Source organism: Microtus pennsylvanicus, chromosome 5 (assembly GCF_037038515.1).
Source record: "Microtus pennsylvanicus isolate mMicPen1 chromosome 5, mMicPen1.hap1, whole genome shotgun sequence".
Classification (NCBI taxonomy): domain Eukaryota; kingdom Metazoa; phylum Chordata; class Mammalia; order Rodentia; family Cricetidae; genus Microtus; species Microtus pennsylvanicus.
In genome coordinates this window covers 134,378,903-134,394,404 of record NC_134583.1, presented here as the reverse complement: position 1 = coordinate 134,394,404, position 15,502 = coordinate 134,378,903, and the positions used below count along the sequence as shown (strand labels likewise).

At 50.3% G+C, this 15,502-nt stretch overlaps 1 protein-coding gene across 4 annotated transcripts in view; it reads right to left on the bottom strand.

Moving 5' to 3' along the window:
- The window catches only part of Casp7 (caspase 7), a 34,565-nt gene extending 20,760 nt beyond the window's left edge, over positions 1 to 13,805 (bottom strand). The window contains exons 1-2 of one of the 4 annotated variants that reach the window (XM_075974499.1): positions 13,619 to 13,805; positions 4,957 to 5,066 (exon numbers count right to left, since the gene is read on the bottom strand). In XM_075974499.1, the coding sequence (XP_075830614.1) occupies positions 4,957 to 5,066 (110 nt within the window). In that variant the 5' untranslated portion in view covers positions 13,619 to 13,805. The other 3 variants (XM_075974497.1, XM_075974498.1, XM_075974495.1) reach the window with 3 other exon arrangements.
- Between the last annotated feature and the right edge of the window lie 1,697 nt (positions 13,806 to 15,502).

Genomic DNA, 15,502 nt, shown 5'->3' with positions numbered 1-15,502 from the left:
TAGGGATGGAGAAACCTCAGAGCACAGCGGACTTTTACAATCCACTCTGGGTGCCAGTATAATTTTCCCCATCACTGGAGTAGATAAATACAGGTTTTATCCTCTTACACATCCCCTGAGCTGCTCAAAATGTGAATTATGCCTTTCTACATTTGGAAGGAAATATAAGTACACAAACCCCTGCCTATCTATTTTCTAAAGTGCTTCCCTGAATCGGGCAGTCGCCCAGTCCTGCAGACGTCCCTCGGCACACGGTAAACACAGCACCAGGCACAGAGAGCTCCCTGCTGCTGTTGTATTTGGAACTGGGGCTCTGGCTTTTGTTACCGCTTTGTCTAAATATTTTGGGGATGATTCATTCATGGTTTGAACATTCCAACAGAGGGCATCCCCACAGTCTTTTCCCCACACCACAGTAGAGGCAGGCCAGAGTGCCGAAAGGGGGGAGCAGAGAGGTACCTGGTATCCCCGTCAGGAAGCTGTCCCCTCTGCAGCAGCACCAGGGTTCCCTGTGAGACTACCGGGAGTGAGTTGCCGCCTTCTCGGTAGTAGTAAAAACTCAACATGCTTGGAGCTCAGCTGGCGACAGGAGCCTGGCACAGGCTAAAGCCCTGAGGGCCCGGGACTGAATCAGCAGCTGGAGTTTTCCATAGGACATTCAAGCTGGGGCTGGGAAGGTCACACTGGCCTCTGGCTTCTCTGCTGACAGGCAAAAATGGCCAGCCTCCACACTGAGGCCCCCACCCCATCCCGGGGACAGCTCCCTATGGACAGAGTGACAAGTACTGAATTCAAAGAGTGGGATACATGTTGGGGGGACCCAGACTTCCACGAACATGCAGCCAGCAGACCATCTTCCAGAATGAAAACTGAGTACGATGCGAATGGCTGAACAAAGGGCCGAGTGTCAACAGACTACAGCATGCCCGCGCAAGCGTGTTCACACACGCACGACAGCCTGCCCACCCCGGCACCAGTCTACAACAGGCTGTGAACAACACAGTCTGCAAAACTAGATAGGGTTGTAAATGTGCAAGAGTAGGAGGTGAGCTCCTGGGGAACCCAACAGTCCAGGCTCACAAGGTTGGATTTTCCTTCTAAAGGAAGTCAGGGGAGGTTAAAATTAACAAACACTTCCAGGGCTTTACAAAGTCCCTTCATTCTCAGAGGAGGCAGGTGGCCATGACCTCGCATGAGGGAGTGGTCCAGAAGCCATCAGCATCCCAGCGTCAGCCTTTCAAATGCAACTGGGAAAAGGCAGACCTATAAGGACCCAAAGGCACAGCTTCCCCAGGGCTTGGCCCAGGGCTGCAAACACGGCCTGGGGACCAGTTGAGGGTGGTGGTCACATTGTCCCTGTGGCTCCCCGCCCTCCTGAGCTGTGAACAAGACACTCAGCTCTTTACAACTTTCTCTCACTTTGCAAAATACAGATGCAAGGTAGCAAGGTGAGCTTCCAAGAGTACGAAGGGAAGAACACCTCCCTTTTCTCCAAACGTGAGCCTCCGCTTGTCTCTCTCTGACTAAAGGATGGGAAGACAGACCACCGACAGTAAATTATCAAAAGATTTAAGGGGAAAAAAAATCATTCAGGGAAGAAATAAATACACAGGGTTCTCTTCAATTAGCACAGGTAAGTGGAGCAGAAGACAGCAAGGTGGGCAGAGGACTGAAGGCCCCCCACCTCGTGTGTGTGTGTGTGTGTGTGTGTGTGTGTGTGTGTGTGTGTAGGCCAGAGACCAACTTACAAGTTCTCTCCTTCCACCACGTGGGGCTCATGGCATCTGACGCCAGTCCTCTGGGTCGACAGGAAATGCCTTCATGTGCTGCGCTGTAACTCCAGCCTCCAATCCTGACCTCCTAATCTACACTTTTCACCTCCCGCTGGGCAACGCATACACTCCCTACCAGGACCCTGCTAGGCAGATGCTGGCGAGTGTGGGGTTCAGCCCTGCGGTACTACATTCGTTTATTTCAGAGGGGACGGGTTGTTCTTTCTCTGATTAGTGGTGTGTAAGTTTCCATCCCCGTGTGGATGTGTCCTGTTCCTGCCCAGACACACGTGTCCATGGAAGTTATTAACAGGTGGAAGGACCTTCCAGAGGTGACCACGCAGTTCTCTAGGGTCTGACCGTGGGAGCAGTACAAGGCCCTTACACACGAGGGTGATGCTGGCATCCTGTGCTTGGCCTTCCTATCCCTTGACCATGGACCTAAAGAAACCTGCTCTGTACGAATTACCCCATCCCGGGCATTCTGTGATAGTCAAAGGGAACAGACGAAGGCAATATGAAACCTGATTATTTATACTTCCTTTTCCTATTTCCTTATATTGTCTCCCACAGACGAGAGCGAAGCTAAAGTCCCTGGGTGAGCGCCGCATGCGTAGGAGCTATAGCCCCATACTCTGGACTCTAGGACCCAGCACTTTGTGGCTCAGGGCTCCTGAAAGGTGCCCTTGGATCTCTTTTCTAGTGGGTCATTGCCTGCCCACTGCAGCAGCTGTCCACACACTGTCCCTTAGCTGGGGACACAGAGAAAGAGCAATGAGCATGAAAAAACCATTTGCTGTGCTGTGGGGGGACCGGTGTAGTCGGCAGCTGTGGGTGGCACGTGACGTCTGGCTGGAGGCATTGCACCCCAGGTTAGACCTGTGTCTCCACTGTAGTCCTGCTGGGCGACAATGATCTTGTTTTCCTTGTCCATAGACAAATCACCCCATCAGGAAGTTTCCTTCTAGAGTCTACTATTACTTCCTCACCAGGTACGTTTGGGAATTTAAGAAGCTGCGTTGCCTTATTAAATTCTCAATCCAGTGAGTAGGAAGGGTAAGAAGAAATGGGGACTAAGGTGACCGCACGGTTTTCATGTCCCTCAGTCAGTGAGTAGGAGACCAGGCCAGGATCTGAACGCAGGCTGTCGATCCCACTGAACCTCCGCCAGCAGTTGCATGAGATCTTTGAGCTGCCAGTTCAGCACCCAATTGTTACTACCTTAAAGCAAAACTTGAATGCAGGTACCCAGTATTCTGGAGCTCAATGGAAAGGTTTTTAAGCTGGAAACTAAAAGCTGTGGATATAATTTAATGTTCCTATCTTTTAGGATGCTCATTCCTGGCCTCTTTGGGTCAGTGGGTGCCCCTGCCTTCACGGGAGCATGCTCCAGCTTGATTCAGCAGTCTCTGGGACATCTTTGGACGCAGTTTGGCGTTTTTTTTTTTTTTTTTTTTTTTTTTTTTTTTTTTTTTTTTGTCTTTTAACTCCCAAGCATCGTTCCCTCTGAACTTCCCTCCTTTTCCCCTGAGTGATCTTTCTTATAATTACACAAGGAACACATTTTAAAATAGGGAACTGTTTCTATATAACACACACTAGTAGAGAAACCCAAACTCCAGGCTGGAAAAAAATCATTATAACCAGGTGGTATTATTAAATACTCCGCGGGGGATGAAGGCTGAAAGCCATGTGACTTGATCCTGCAGAAAGGGAGTTTATCAGATTCCGAGGCAGCTTCTGCCCCTGCCCTCTTTCACAGAGAGCTAGACGGGCACAGGGGCCTCGTCAGGGACACGTGAGGCCCGGAGAAGCCTAGGGGACTGACTCGGTGTGCAGTCTGTTAGCTACTTGGCTGTGTTCTGTTTAACTCTGCCTCATGTGGGCCTCGGGCAAGCTTTGGACTTTGCAGGTGACATGCGGGAAAACAATGTTTTCCAGGATATGAGGCTGCTCTAAGGTCTGGACCACCCGAGACTTTCAGTACTCAGGCCTCTCCAGGGGCTTCCATACTTTTCCAAGCAGACCCTGTCACTGCCATGGCCTGACCATTTCCATCTTGCCTGGCCTCCAGCGCCCCCTGGCGATTCCCTGAAAACTAAAATCTCAGTTCCTCTGTCCTTCCCCAGCCTGTCCTAGCTCCTAGCCCACAGCTCAGCAATTAGGATTCTATTTTCTGTGGCTATGCCCAAGCATTTTACAAAAACTTAACTCATGGCCCTCAGAGACTACACGACTCACACAGACGGCAGCTGGTTGGCTCTAGCCACTTAGCAGTCACTGTGGTCCATATTTAATGTGGATCGTCATACTGATTTCTTCTGGAGAGCTTAAGAGCCATGCTTTATAAGTCTTAAAACTATATTTTGTGTTTTTCCTTTTGTGCTTTTCTGTGTTTCATAAATGTTTTTCAATAATCAGAAATACAGAAAAACATTTTAATATATAAACTTTAAGTAAAGGGCAGTTCAGTTAATTCAGGGCCACTGACAGGGAAATAGAACAATGCGGTTCTGCCATCTAGTGGCCAGAATGCAAGAGAGCAAAAGGATGCGAAGGCCTTAACTTTGGGGCCAAAGTCCCATCCAGGCATTTGGAGCAAAGGAGGTTTCTCCCCTCAAACCGGCCCTGAGAATCTTTCCAGCCTTACAGGAAAGGTGAGTGGGTAATCCAGTTCTTAATTAGGGCAGCTGGGGTGGGGGGTGGGGGGCATAAAGCCTCCTAGAATATCCATGGATTAAGTGTAATTAATATCAATATCAAATGACATGCCAGACGTAGACTCAAGAAAGCCAGGGCCCTGAGCACGGGTGGCACCAGTTTCACCCAAGGAGCCGGTCATTCTGGTACCCGCTGTTCCTAGAACCCGAATTCTGCCCTTTAAGCCATGCTCCTCACCAACTAACATCGGCAGCCCCCACCTTGCCCTGCAGGACTCCCGAGAGCAGCCTTTCATCACTGGGAATTATCCCTCGAACACACGGCTGCTGAGCAGGAAGCCTCCCCTTCTTGGACCTGCCTAACCGACAGAGTCCCTACTATGCAGACCACTTCCATGCACGCACACACATAGCACAAACCTCCTTTGCTGAATGCCCCCTCCCCCTATGTAGGTGGAGACGGCAGGTGGGAATTAGGCCCACACGGCTGAGGGGTGATGGGTACAGCAACGAAGAAAACATACCGCATAATTGATGAGATGATGTTGGTACGGTCTGGCTTAGCATCAACTGAGTCTTCACTGGAAGAATCTACATTTTCCAGTTCCGCAACACAGTTCTGGTCATCTGCCATCTAGGAGGAAAAAATCAAATCAGAGAAATAGATGTCAAAAGGCACCATGGCTTTGTGATGTGTGCGCTCATGTGTGTGCAAGTGAACACGTGTGTGTGCCTGTGCATGTGGAAGCCACAGGTCATTCCCTAGGCACTGTCCCCCTTGTTTTCTCAGACATCTCCCTCACTGGCCTGGGTCTCCCCTGTTAGGGCAGGCTGGCTGGCCAGTGAACCCCAAAGATCCACCATCCTCTGTCTCCCAAGTGCTGGGCTTAGAAGTGTGTACCACGGCTCCTGACTTTCTTTGTGGGTTTCAGGAACTGAATTTTGATGTGGGATTCCCCCTCTGTATACTGTGAATATCACTGGTTAATAAGGAACTGCCTTGGGCCTATAATAGAGCTATAGGGGAACAGAGCTAGGAGGGGAAAACTAAACTGAATGCCGGGAGAAAGGAGGCAGAGCCAGGGAAAAGCCATAGAGCCTCTGCTGGAGATAGATGGGCTAAAACTTTACTGGGAGGCCATGACTTCGTGGTGATGCACGGATTGATGGAAATGGGTTAAATTAAGATGTAAGAGTTAGCCAATAAAAAGCTAGAGCTAATGGGCCAAGCAGTGATTTAAATAATACAGTTTCTGTGTGATTATTTCAGGTCTGAACTGCCGGTGGGCTGGGAAACAAACAAGCGGCCCCCATCAACAGAATTTAGGTCTTTACACACGAGCAGCAGGCACTCTGTCAACTGTCGCCCTCTGTTTTTTGGTGTTTTCAAATGGCACCCTAGGTGGCACAGTTCTTAATGAATGAAACCTAGCACTGGGCAGTCTTGCATGTTTAGGCTTTACAGTTCTTGTGCCATCAATGCAGCAATGTAGTAAAAACACCAGTACCAACTACACGGCAGGCAGGCCTCCTCCCAGTGGCTGAGCACCCAAAGCCCTTGACCTCGGAACTTACACTCCAGCACCCGTGGCTCTGCTAAACATCTGGGGTGTACAGCAAACTGTGTCAAGCCTGTCACGGTTTGTAACAATCAGAAAGGCCCCCAAAGTCCTGGCAGGCCACAGGATGTCAAACTTCACTGTAGGTGGCTTTCCACGGTCAACCCAAGCAGCTTTCCATCAAACAGTTTTCCTGCTCCAGAATCTTCACGTGGCTGGAGGGATGGCTCATCAGTTGAGAGCACAGCTCCTCTTCCAGAGGACCCAGGTTCAATTCCCAGCACCCACATGGCAGCTCAAACTGTCTGTAACTATTTCAGGGGACCCACCGTCCTCACACAGATGTGCATGTAGGCAAAACACCAATGAATGCAAAATAAAAATAAATTATTTTTTATTTTTTTAAATTATTTTTTTTAATATAAATTATTTTTTAAAAAGACTCTTGAAGAGGCCTAAGGAGACAGCTCAGTGGCAGGGTGCAGAGGGAGGACGTGATTGAGCCCAGCAGAGCGGCATGTACTTGGAACCCCAGTCCCAGGGATGCAGGCATGTGGCTTAGCTGGATCAGTAGTTCCAGGCCAATGAGAGAAGACCCTGTCTGCAAAAAAGTGAAAAAGAAAGACAGGTAGACTCCTGACGAATGACACCTGAGGTTGACCTTTGGCTGATATTCACACATACACAGCACACACACACATCTTCAGGTGATTCTCACTATTTAAAAGCTCAGCTTTTCTCTCATCTCCCTGGATCTCAAGGCCCCTCACCACCTAGGGCAGGTGTCAGGAGACTGGCTTGCTTGTTTACATGAGTAAGTCCTACTCATTCTCTGCCTGTTCTGCCTCTTTGAGCAGACACAAAAATATTTACTACCTGGCTGTTTACCCGATGCTCACTGCCTACTTGGCTCTCGTGTTTGTCATTTGTTTGTGCTAATTGCTTGGCTCCCGCAGAACAATATAAACTCATTGTGGCCGAGGCGTCTGGTACACAGACGGTGCTTATGAAATAAATATTAATTGGGTGGAAGGGCTGGAAGAAATGAACACCCCCATGGGAAGAGAACTAGCTAAACAGATGCAGCTGGTCCAAGGAGCGCCCATATTGGAATCCTTGTTCACAAACCAAATCCTGTTTCATTCTGCATGAAAAGATCAGGGGCTCGCCTTCAGTGAGCCAAGAAAACCGGCAAACTGCAGATTTTATCTGGTCTCAGACCATCAGGGATGGCCTAAGGATGTCTTCACCTGGTTGGAAAAGAAGGTGTTTATATAAAGAAGCAGGTTACATCTGTTTTATAGAACACCTTGAGTCCCAGGACGTGACAATGAATGGCATCTGGAGATGGAATCCAGCCTAGAGAGGGTGTCAGAGAGGCCAAGCAACAGCTCTGTGGAGTCTAGCTCTGAAGTGTCATTGGGAAGTTACTTTCCAGAAAATAAGAGAGACAGGAGGAGACAGAGAGAAAAGGGAGGGAAGGGAAGAGAGGGAGAAGACAGGATGAGAGGAGAGGCTTGGCTTGCGGGCAGTGGAGGAGGAACTGAGTCAGAAAGAATCATGGACACAACCACAGTGGCCAGCAGAAATCAGATGGACACACACAACCACGGTGGCCAGCAGAAATCAGATGGACACACACAACCACAGTGGCCAGCAGAAATCAGATGGACACACACAACCACAGTGGCCAGCAGAAATCAGATGGACACACACAACCACGGTGGCCAGCAGAAATCAGATGGACACACACAACCACGGTGGCCAGCAGAAATCAGATGGACACACGCAACCACAGTGGCCAGCAGAAATCAGATGGACACACACAACCATAGTGGCCAGCAGAAATCAGATGGACACACACAACCACGGTGGCCAGCAGAAATCAGATGGACACACACAACCACGGTGGCCAGCAGAAATCAGATGGACACACCACAGTGGCCAGCAGAAATCAGATGGACACACACAACCACAGTGGCCAGCAGAAATCAGATGGACACACACAACCACGGTGGCCAGCAGAAATCAGATGGACACACACAACCACGGTGGCCAGCAGAAATCAGATGGACACACACAACCACGGTGGCCAGCAGAAATCAGATGGACACACCACAGTGGCCAGCAGAAATCAGATGGACACCGTCTGTCTCACTCTGCACATCACAAGCCTCCCCACTACAGTGACCAATGGCTTTCTGGTCAGGACACAGATCTTTCAGATCAGGACACCAAATGTTTCTTAAGAGATTATGCCATCAGAGGAGATAAGCAGAGGCCGGACATTCGAGAGACACCCAGCAGTTTCCGGTCCGTCTTCACCACACTTAAAGCTTAGTCTTCAGCAAGGCACGTGCTTGAATATCTTCAAAATAAAGCAGTCAAATCTTTGTTAAGACCTACCAGAAAAAGACTATCCTCAAATATGGGTTTAAGCCTTGACTCTTTTGCCAAATTTAATCTTAAAGGTTAAACCCAAGATCCATAAAAACAGAGAAAGAGGGAGGTGTTGAAGGAGAGGCAGCTTGTTTGTTTCCTGGCCGCCCAGACTCCAGAAATAATCACACAGAAACTGTATTATTTAAATCACTGCTTGGCCCATTAGCTCTAGCATCTTATTGGCTAACTCTTACATATTAATTTAACCCATTAATCTGTGCATCACCACGAGGTCATGGCCTACCAGCAAAGTTTAAGTGCATCTGTCTCTGGAAGCAGCTTCATGGCTTCCCTTGACTCTGCCTCTTTTCTCCCAGCATTTTTCCCCACCTACCTCTATTCCCTGTGTAGGCCCAAGACAGTTTCTTTATTAACCAATGGTATTCACATCATACAGAGGGGAATCCCACATAGGGACATAGGGAGGAGTATGGAAGGGAGAAGGAGAGAGAGAGAGAGAGAGAGAGAGAGAGAGAGAGAGAGAGAGAGAGAGGGAGGGAGAGAGAGAGAGAATGTCCTTGTGACTACAGAAGAGTAGGTTCCAGCTCTCATCCTGCCCTAGAAGTGACAACTTTGGCCACTCCCCACAGACCAGAATACAGCCTGAAAGTGTAGGTGTCTATGGGGATCCAGCACCAAGAGATCAAATTCTCAGGTGTACATAGCAGAGAATCTAAGAGGGCAGTTTCTGTTCCCTCCCTAGAAGGATGGAGCAAAACAAGACATTTTAACAGCAATGGAAGGATGAAGAAAATGTATTATCTGTTAAAATGCTAACACCTGAAACAAGAAGAAGGAAGCCACGAGACTGAATAGTAAACACTAACTCAGTAAAAAAAAAATGCACAAGACGTGGTTGGTTTGGATCTGGTGTGTCCCCTCCCCCAAAGCTCCCTAGCACTACTGCCAGGAAGCCCTGCATCCCAAAGTGAGGCCCCAGGAGAAGCCCTCCAGTCACTCATGGGTCCTCAGGGGAAACAGAGACCCACCCACTTCCTCTTCCTTTTTAAAGCCATGAAGCGAATACCCCACTGTTATGACTTCAAAATGGAATGCTCCCTCCAAGACTCATGTGTTGAATGAGGGCTTGGTCCTCAGCTGGTGGGGAGATGGAAGCTTCCGGAGGTGGGGCCTTGCTGGAGGAACTAGATCACTGGGACTGTTTCTTTAAAGGGTAGTGTGTGCATGGACCCTCCCTGTCACCTTCTCCTTACTTTCCGGCTGCCTCAAAGAGAGCAGCTTTACTGAAGTAGCAATCCTCTTCCATGTGCTCCACCTCATGTGGACTGAGCCTTCTGAACCAAGGGACAAAAACCACTCTAAAGCAGTGGTTCTCCACCTGTGAGTCACAACCTCAGATGTTTACACTATGACTCATAACAGTAGCAAAATTACAGTTGTGAAGTAGCAACGGAATAATCGTATGGTTGGGGAGGGGTCACCACATGAGAGACTATATTAAAGGATCACAGCATTAGGAAGACTGAGAACCACTGCTCTAAAGGGAGGCTCTCTTTAAGCTGTCCTCTGAGGTATTGGTCACTGAGGGAAAACTGACCAATATGTGTCAGGATGTGTTATATAGGCACAGGTCTCAGAGCCACAGGCCCAGTTAACCATGGGCTGGAGCCTCCGGAGTGGAGAGTAAGCTGACCACGAACAACAGAAAGCTGAGAAACTCAGGCTTGAAGACATAAGAAGGGACCCACTCCTAGCTGAGAAGCTACTGACTGCTAGACAGGGGGAGTCAGTTTTCCTTAGATACCCTGACTGTGGCCTCACACCAATGTGCAAATGGTCAGCACTAATTGGATTCAGCCGGAGACTCCCTTCTGCCATGTCTTCTTCGTGATGCCTACACCACTTTCTGTTGGAGGCCTGTGGTGGTTTGAATGAAAATGGCCCCCACAGGCTCAGAGGGAGTGGCATAATGAGGTGTGGTCTTGTTAGAGTGGGTGTGGCCTTCTTGGAGGAAGTATGTCAAGGGGCATGGACTTTGAGGTTTTGAGTACTCAAGCCAGGCCCAGTGTCTCACTCTATTCCTGCTGCCTGCTGTCTCCTCTCCAGCACCATGTCAGACCACCCATGATGACAATGGACTACACCTCTGAACTATAAGCAGGGCCCCAATTAAATGCTTTCCTTGGCTGCAGCACGGTCTTCTCACAGCCACAGAACACTGACTAAGACAAGACCTAAAGCATTTCCTTGGCTGCCAGGGAGTGACCAACTTTACCCCATCATGCACTCTCGATGGCAGGATGCTCTGCCCTGCCACAGGCCCATAGCAACAGGGCAAGCAGACCAGACGCCGAGATGCCCAAAACCATTAGCTAAAACACATCTTAAAGGGAGGAATCTAAGTTGTCAGCCTCTCTGCTGACAACCTACGTCAGCAGCAGTGGACCTGACTCTTGATCTGTAAGGCTAAGTACTCAGTAGCTTCTTTATTCCCAGGGTGAGGCCAGCTCTTGATTTTGACTCCTGGTCTGACCCTCAGGCCCTCCCAGAAAGCCATCCCACCTTGGTTCTATGCCCGAGGGGTGTCCTAGCCTTACTTTTGTGTACCTGTCCTCTTTCCAGGGGCTGCAAAGAGCAATCACCACAGGGACATTGCGCGCCCACTGTCAAGAGACAAAGATCTCTTTAAACAACTTAAAATGTGTGATGTTTGTTGTTACGGTTTGGGTGTAGTTGGTCCCTCAGCGGCTCCTGCGGTGTGAGGCTTGTCCCCTACATAATGCTTAAAGATGGTGAGACTTAAGAGATGGGATCCAGCAGGAAGCCACCAGAGCACTCACTACTCATGGATGCTCTTATGGGACCCCATGTTAGTTCTCAAGAGGTTGCTTGAAGCACAATTAATAAAAGCTCAGTGACAGATATTGGGGTTCAAGCTGAAGATCCAAAAAGCAACACAGGCAGCCACTGGCTCTTACCTAGACCTCAGCCTGAAATGGCGATCCTGCCTCCAGGAATCTCAGAATGAGTCTGTGTCTGAGAACTGTCTCCTCCTGTTTTATAATCCTCTCTAGGGCTGGGAATAAAGGTGTGCACCACTGGGATTAAAGGCATGCACCACCCAGTTTCTATGGCACCTAGCATGGCTACTAGGATTAAAGGTGTGTGTTACCACTGCCTGCTCTGTAAGGCTGACCAGCGGGGTTGTTTTACTCTCTGATCTTCAGGCAAGCTTTATTATTAGAAAATACAAATGAAATGCTTTAAAAAAAGAATACGTCCGGCCACTCCCCAGCTACTCCAAATTCCTGTCTTACGATGTGGTAGCTCCTACTTGCAAGCCCTTTGGTTGCTGGGATGCCATCTGCCCTAAGTGCTCTCCCAGACCCAAATGTGCTGCTGGCTAGCTTTTTATTGTCTCAATGTGACCTATCTAGAGTCACCAGGAAAAGGAAATCTCTCTCCAGGAGCAGCCCAGATTAGACTGGCCCAGGGCCATCTCGGTGTGTGGGCGTGTGTGTGTGTGGGCGTGTGTGTGTGTGTGTGTGGGGGGGGGGGGGTCTGTCTTGCCTGGAAGGCCCAGCCCACTGTGGGTGGTACCATCCCTAGGCTGCTGGGTCTGGACTGTGTAGGAAAGCTAGCTGAATGAGTAAGCAGTTTCCCGCCTCCAGGTTCCCGCCCAGATATCCTCACCAACGGACTGTGACCAGGAACAGTTAGATGAAATACACCTTTTCCTACCTAAGCTGCTTTTGGTCATGGTGTTTATCCCAGCAGCAGAAAGCAGACTGGACACGCGGAGGTGGGTCAGGATACTGAGGAAACAGGCTTCTTTCCCGAGCACATTCTTCCCTAAGTGCTCCAAGTCCAGAGCAGCCACCCTCCACACCAGTGTCACCAGAGGTTCACCTGGCGAGGTAACCAGACTTTTTGCCCACATCCTGCCTAAGGCTGCACGGTGGCAGATTATAAAGTTAGGCCTTAACAGTATGGAAGGGGGTGTAAGGTCAGGTTGACCAAACTCTGAAGGAAGAATAAGGCTGTAAACAGAAAATCCGGGCCTCACAGTAAATCCAGTTCAAGATAAGGTCTCGAAAAGTACTTCAGGAACATCACGTACATCTACAAGCAAACTTCCTTCCCCATAAACCGCAAAGCCCAAGGGGTAAACGTCGGGTGTCCCCTAGAGCCCCACTGCTCAGTGTCCACCTTCAAAGTCCCTACAAGAGCTCTGATGCAAGGATCCGCCCCCCCCCCCCCCCGAGTACTTTTAGCCTTGGTCAAAGACCTGTGCGCTCTAACTCCCTCCTTCCCTGAGCACAAGTCAGCCAGGACTGCCCAAGATTCTCACTGAACAGAAGAGGCAGGCGCTTAAGCAGCCCTGCTGGTCTGACCAGGTAGTCCTCCCGAGGCCAAGCAAGACAGTCTCTACTGCCCTACACAAGTTCTTCCTTCCACGTTACATCCGGGATGGAACCGGATGTGGCGAAACCCCCGGCTAGGAAGCCCAGGGAGAACCAAGCTGAGGAAAGCCAACGATGGAGGGGCGTGCAGAGCCCCAGCCTCAGCGCCAGCCTGCCTAGACGCCATGCTCTGCGAGCTTACGGGAGGGAGGGGAACCCGGGCCGGGACGCACGGGTGTTGGAAGCTAGCGGAAGAGGGGTGGGAAAGCCACGACGGGGGCCCAAGTTACCGTTCCCACGGTGGCCGGCGGGAGCCCACGGCTGCGTCCGATCCTGGGGAGGGCCTAGGACAGCTTTACGGAAAGCGAAAGTAAAAGTCCAGGAGCTCGAGGGGGAGGAGCGGGAGGGACAGAAGCAGGCCGGGCGGGGCTGTGCGCACCACTCGGGGAAAGCGGGCCACGCGCGGGAGAGCGCGCCCACCACGGGAAAGCCCTTTCCAGGCCCGGGCGCGCAGGCTGCCTCGGCTCGCCGCCTGGTTTGGGTTCGCTCTGTGAGGTTCGGGCAACCCTCTCCGCGGCACGAAGCGAGCCGGTAGAGTTCTCTCTACAGAACTGGCCGGCCGCGGACTCTAAGGAGCTGCCCGCCAGACAAGTGATCCCCAGAGAATACCCTCCGCAAATCTGCCGCGTGCTCAGAAAAACTGTGTGCATGGTCCAGTTCTCCGCAAAGCCCCCCAGGAGAGGGGCCCAGCGAGTTGGAGCCATTTCCCCCTCCCCTCCCTGTCTCACCTGCGCTACTTCTGCAAAGTTCCCAGCACTCACCCTGGAGCGCGCAAGTTTGCAAACCGGTTGAAGTCAATGATCCCGCTGCCGCGCAGTCCCTGACGAAGCGCAGATGGTCGAAGTGCAGATTGACCCAAAGATTTGACGTCCCCTCAATGGCGGGGCTCCTGTTTCCTCATTTTCTCTTTAACGCAATCAGCTCTACAGGATACCGTGCACCAACTGTAGCTTTGGTCAGGTGTCTTTTCAGAAGTTGCTTGGGAGGGGACGCTAAGGGCAGTAACTTTGTCTTTAAGCAAGTCTCCGCCTCCTAACTCTGGCTTGCATGGATACTGCACCAAAATCATTCGTGTGTGCTGCCCTGTTCCAGGCACTATGAGGAAGCAGCGTTTCCACAGGTCCTCCTTCATGTCACCTCCAACGTGCGCGCACACGCCCCCCCCCCCCCCCCCACACCCTGGGCTTCCAAGTCCTCTGCTCAGCGGTCCTAAGAACCGCTAATTAACTACATTCACACTGAAGCAATGGCAGTTTTAGGCATACCAGAGATCCTTGCTTCTAGAACCTGCAAGTCTCTTGAATCACCAGGGCTTTCTTCTTCTTCTTCTTGAGCCTGAGTTTCAGCACTATGTCTAAAATCTTAGCAGATATGGGCACTTCCTGGACGTCAAGAAAGACTCACCCCAGTCAAGTGTGAGGGAATAATTAAAACCAAAAGTTCTTAATATGAATGAAGAATTCCATTAAGTGAAGCTACATTCTGATTTATCCAGGGTGTAAACCTAGACTTTCCAGGTTAGCTCTGAAGTGTGGAAGGGACTTTAACAGTCCATCTGAGCTCATTCAGTAGTGAGGCTTTGAGTTGCCCATATTCAAGCTTGCATGAAGGAGCCAGGTTTGTGGACTATTGTTGTGATAAGCAAAAATGTGCTACATTGCTGCAGAATATGACTTTGACTATGTGAAGGTGTGTTACATTTGTTTATGCTACATTGTTAACGGTGTAATGATGTATGTTTAATTAGGCAAAGATGTGTTGCTTTTGTTTCACCTTGTCTTCCTAAGGTACCTAATAGCTCTAATAAAAGCTGAGTGACCAATAGCTAGGAAGCAGAGGGATAGGTAGTGCTGGCAGGCAGACAGACTAAGGAGGATAAATCTAGACTCAGGAGAGAGAGAAGGAGGAGGAGAGAACAAGGGAGAAAGAGAGGGACACTCCTGGGGTCAGAAATCAGGCACAAGAAGCAGGAAAATAGGACAGGAAGGAAGGAAGGAAGGAAGGAGGGAGGGAGGGAGGGAGAGAGGGAGGGAGGGAGGGAGGGAAGGAGGGAGGGAGGAAGGAAGGAGGGAAGGAGGAAGGAAGGAGGGAGGGAGGGAGGAAGGAAGGAGGGAAGGAGGGAGGAAGGAAGGAGGGAGGAAGGAAGGAGGAAGGAAGGAAGGAGGAAGGAAGGAGGGAGGAAGGAAGGAAGGAGGAAGGAAGGAGGGAAGGAGGAAGGAAGGAGGGAAGGAGGGAAGGAGGAAGGAGGGAAGGAAGGAAGGAGGGGAGGAGGAAGGAAGGAGGGAAGGAGGAAGGAAGGAGGGAAGGAGGGAAGGAGGAAGGAAGGAGGGAGGGAGGGAAGGAGGAAGGGAGGAAGGAAGGAAGGAGGGAAGGAGGAAGGAAGGAGGGAAGGAGGAAGGAAGGAGGGAAGGAGGAAGGAAGGAGGGAAGGAGGAAGGAAGGAAGGAGGGAAGGTAAGAAGCCCTGAGGCAAGGCATGAGCTAAGCTAAGTCAGAACATTCATAACTAATAAATTATGCAAATATTCTGAACTAAAAGAGAAGCTGAAACCCCAAACACTTCTGGTCCCAAGCATTTTGGTTAAGGGTTGTGGTCACCCTGAGGATCAACCTCATGCCAACTGTCTCCCCTCATTTCCCGCCTCCT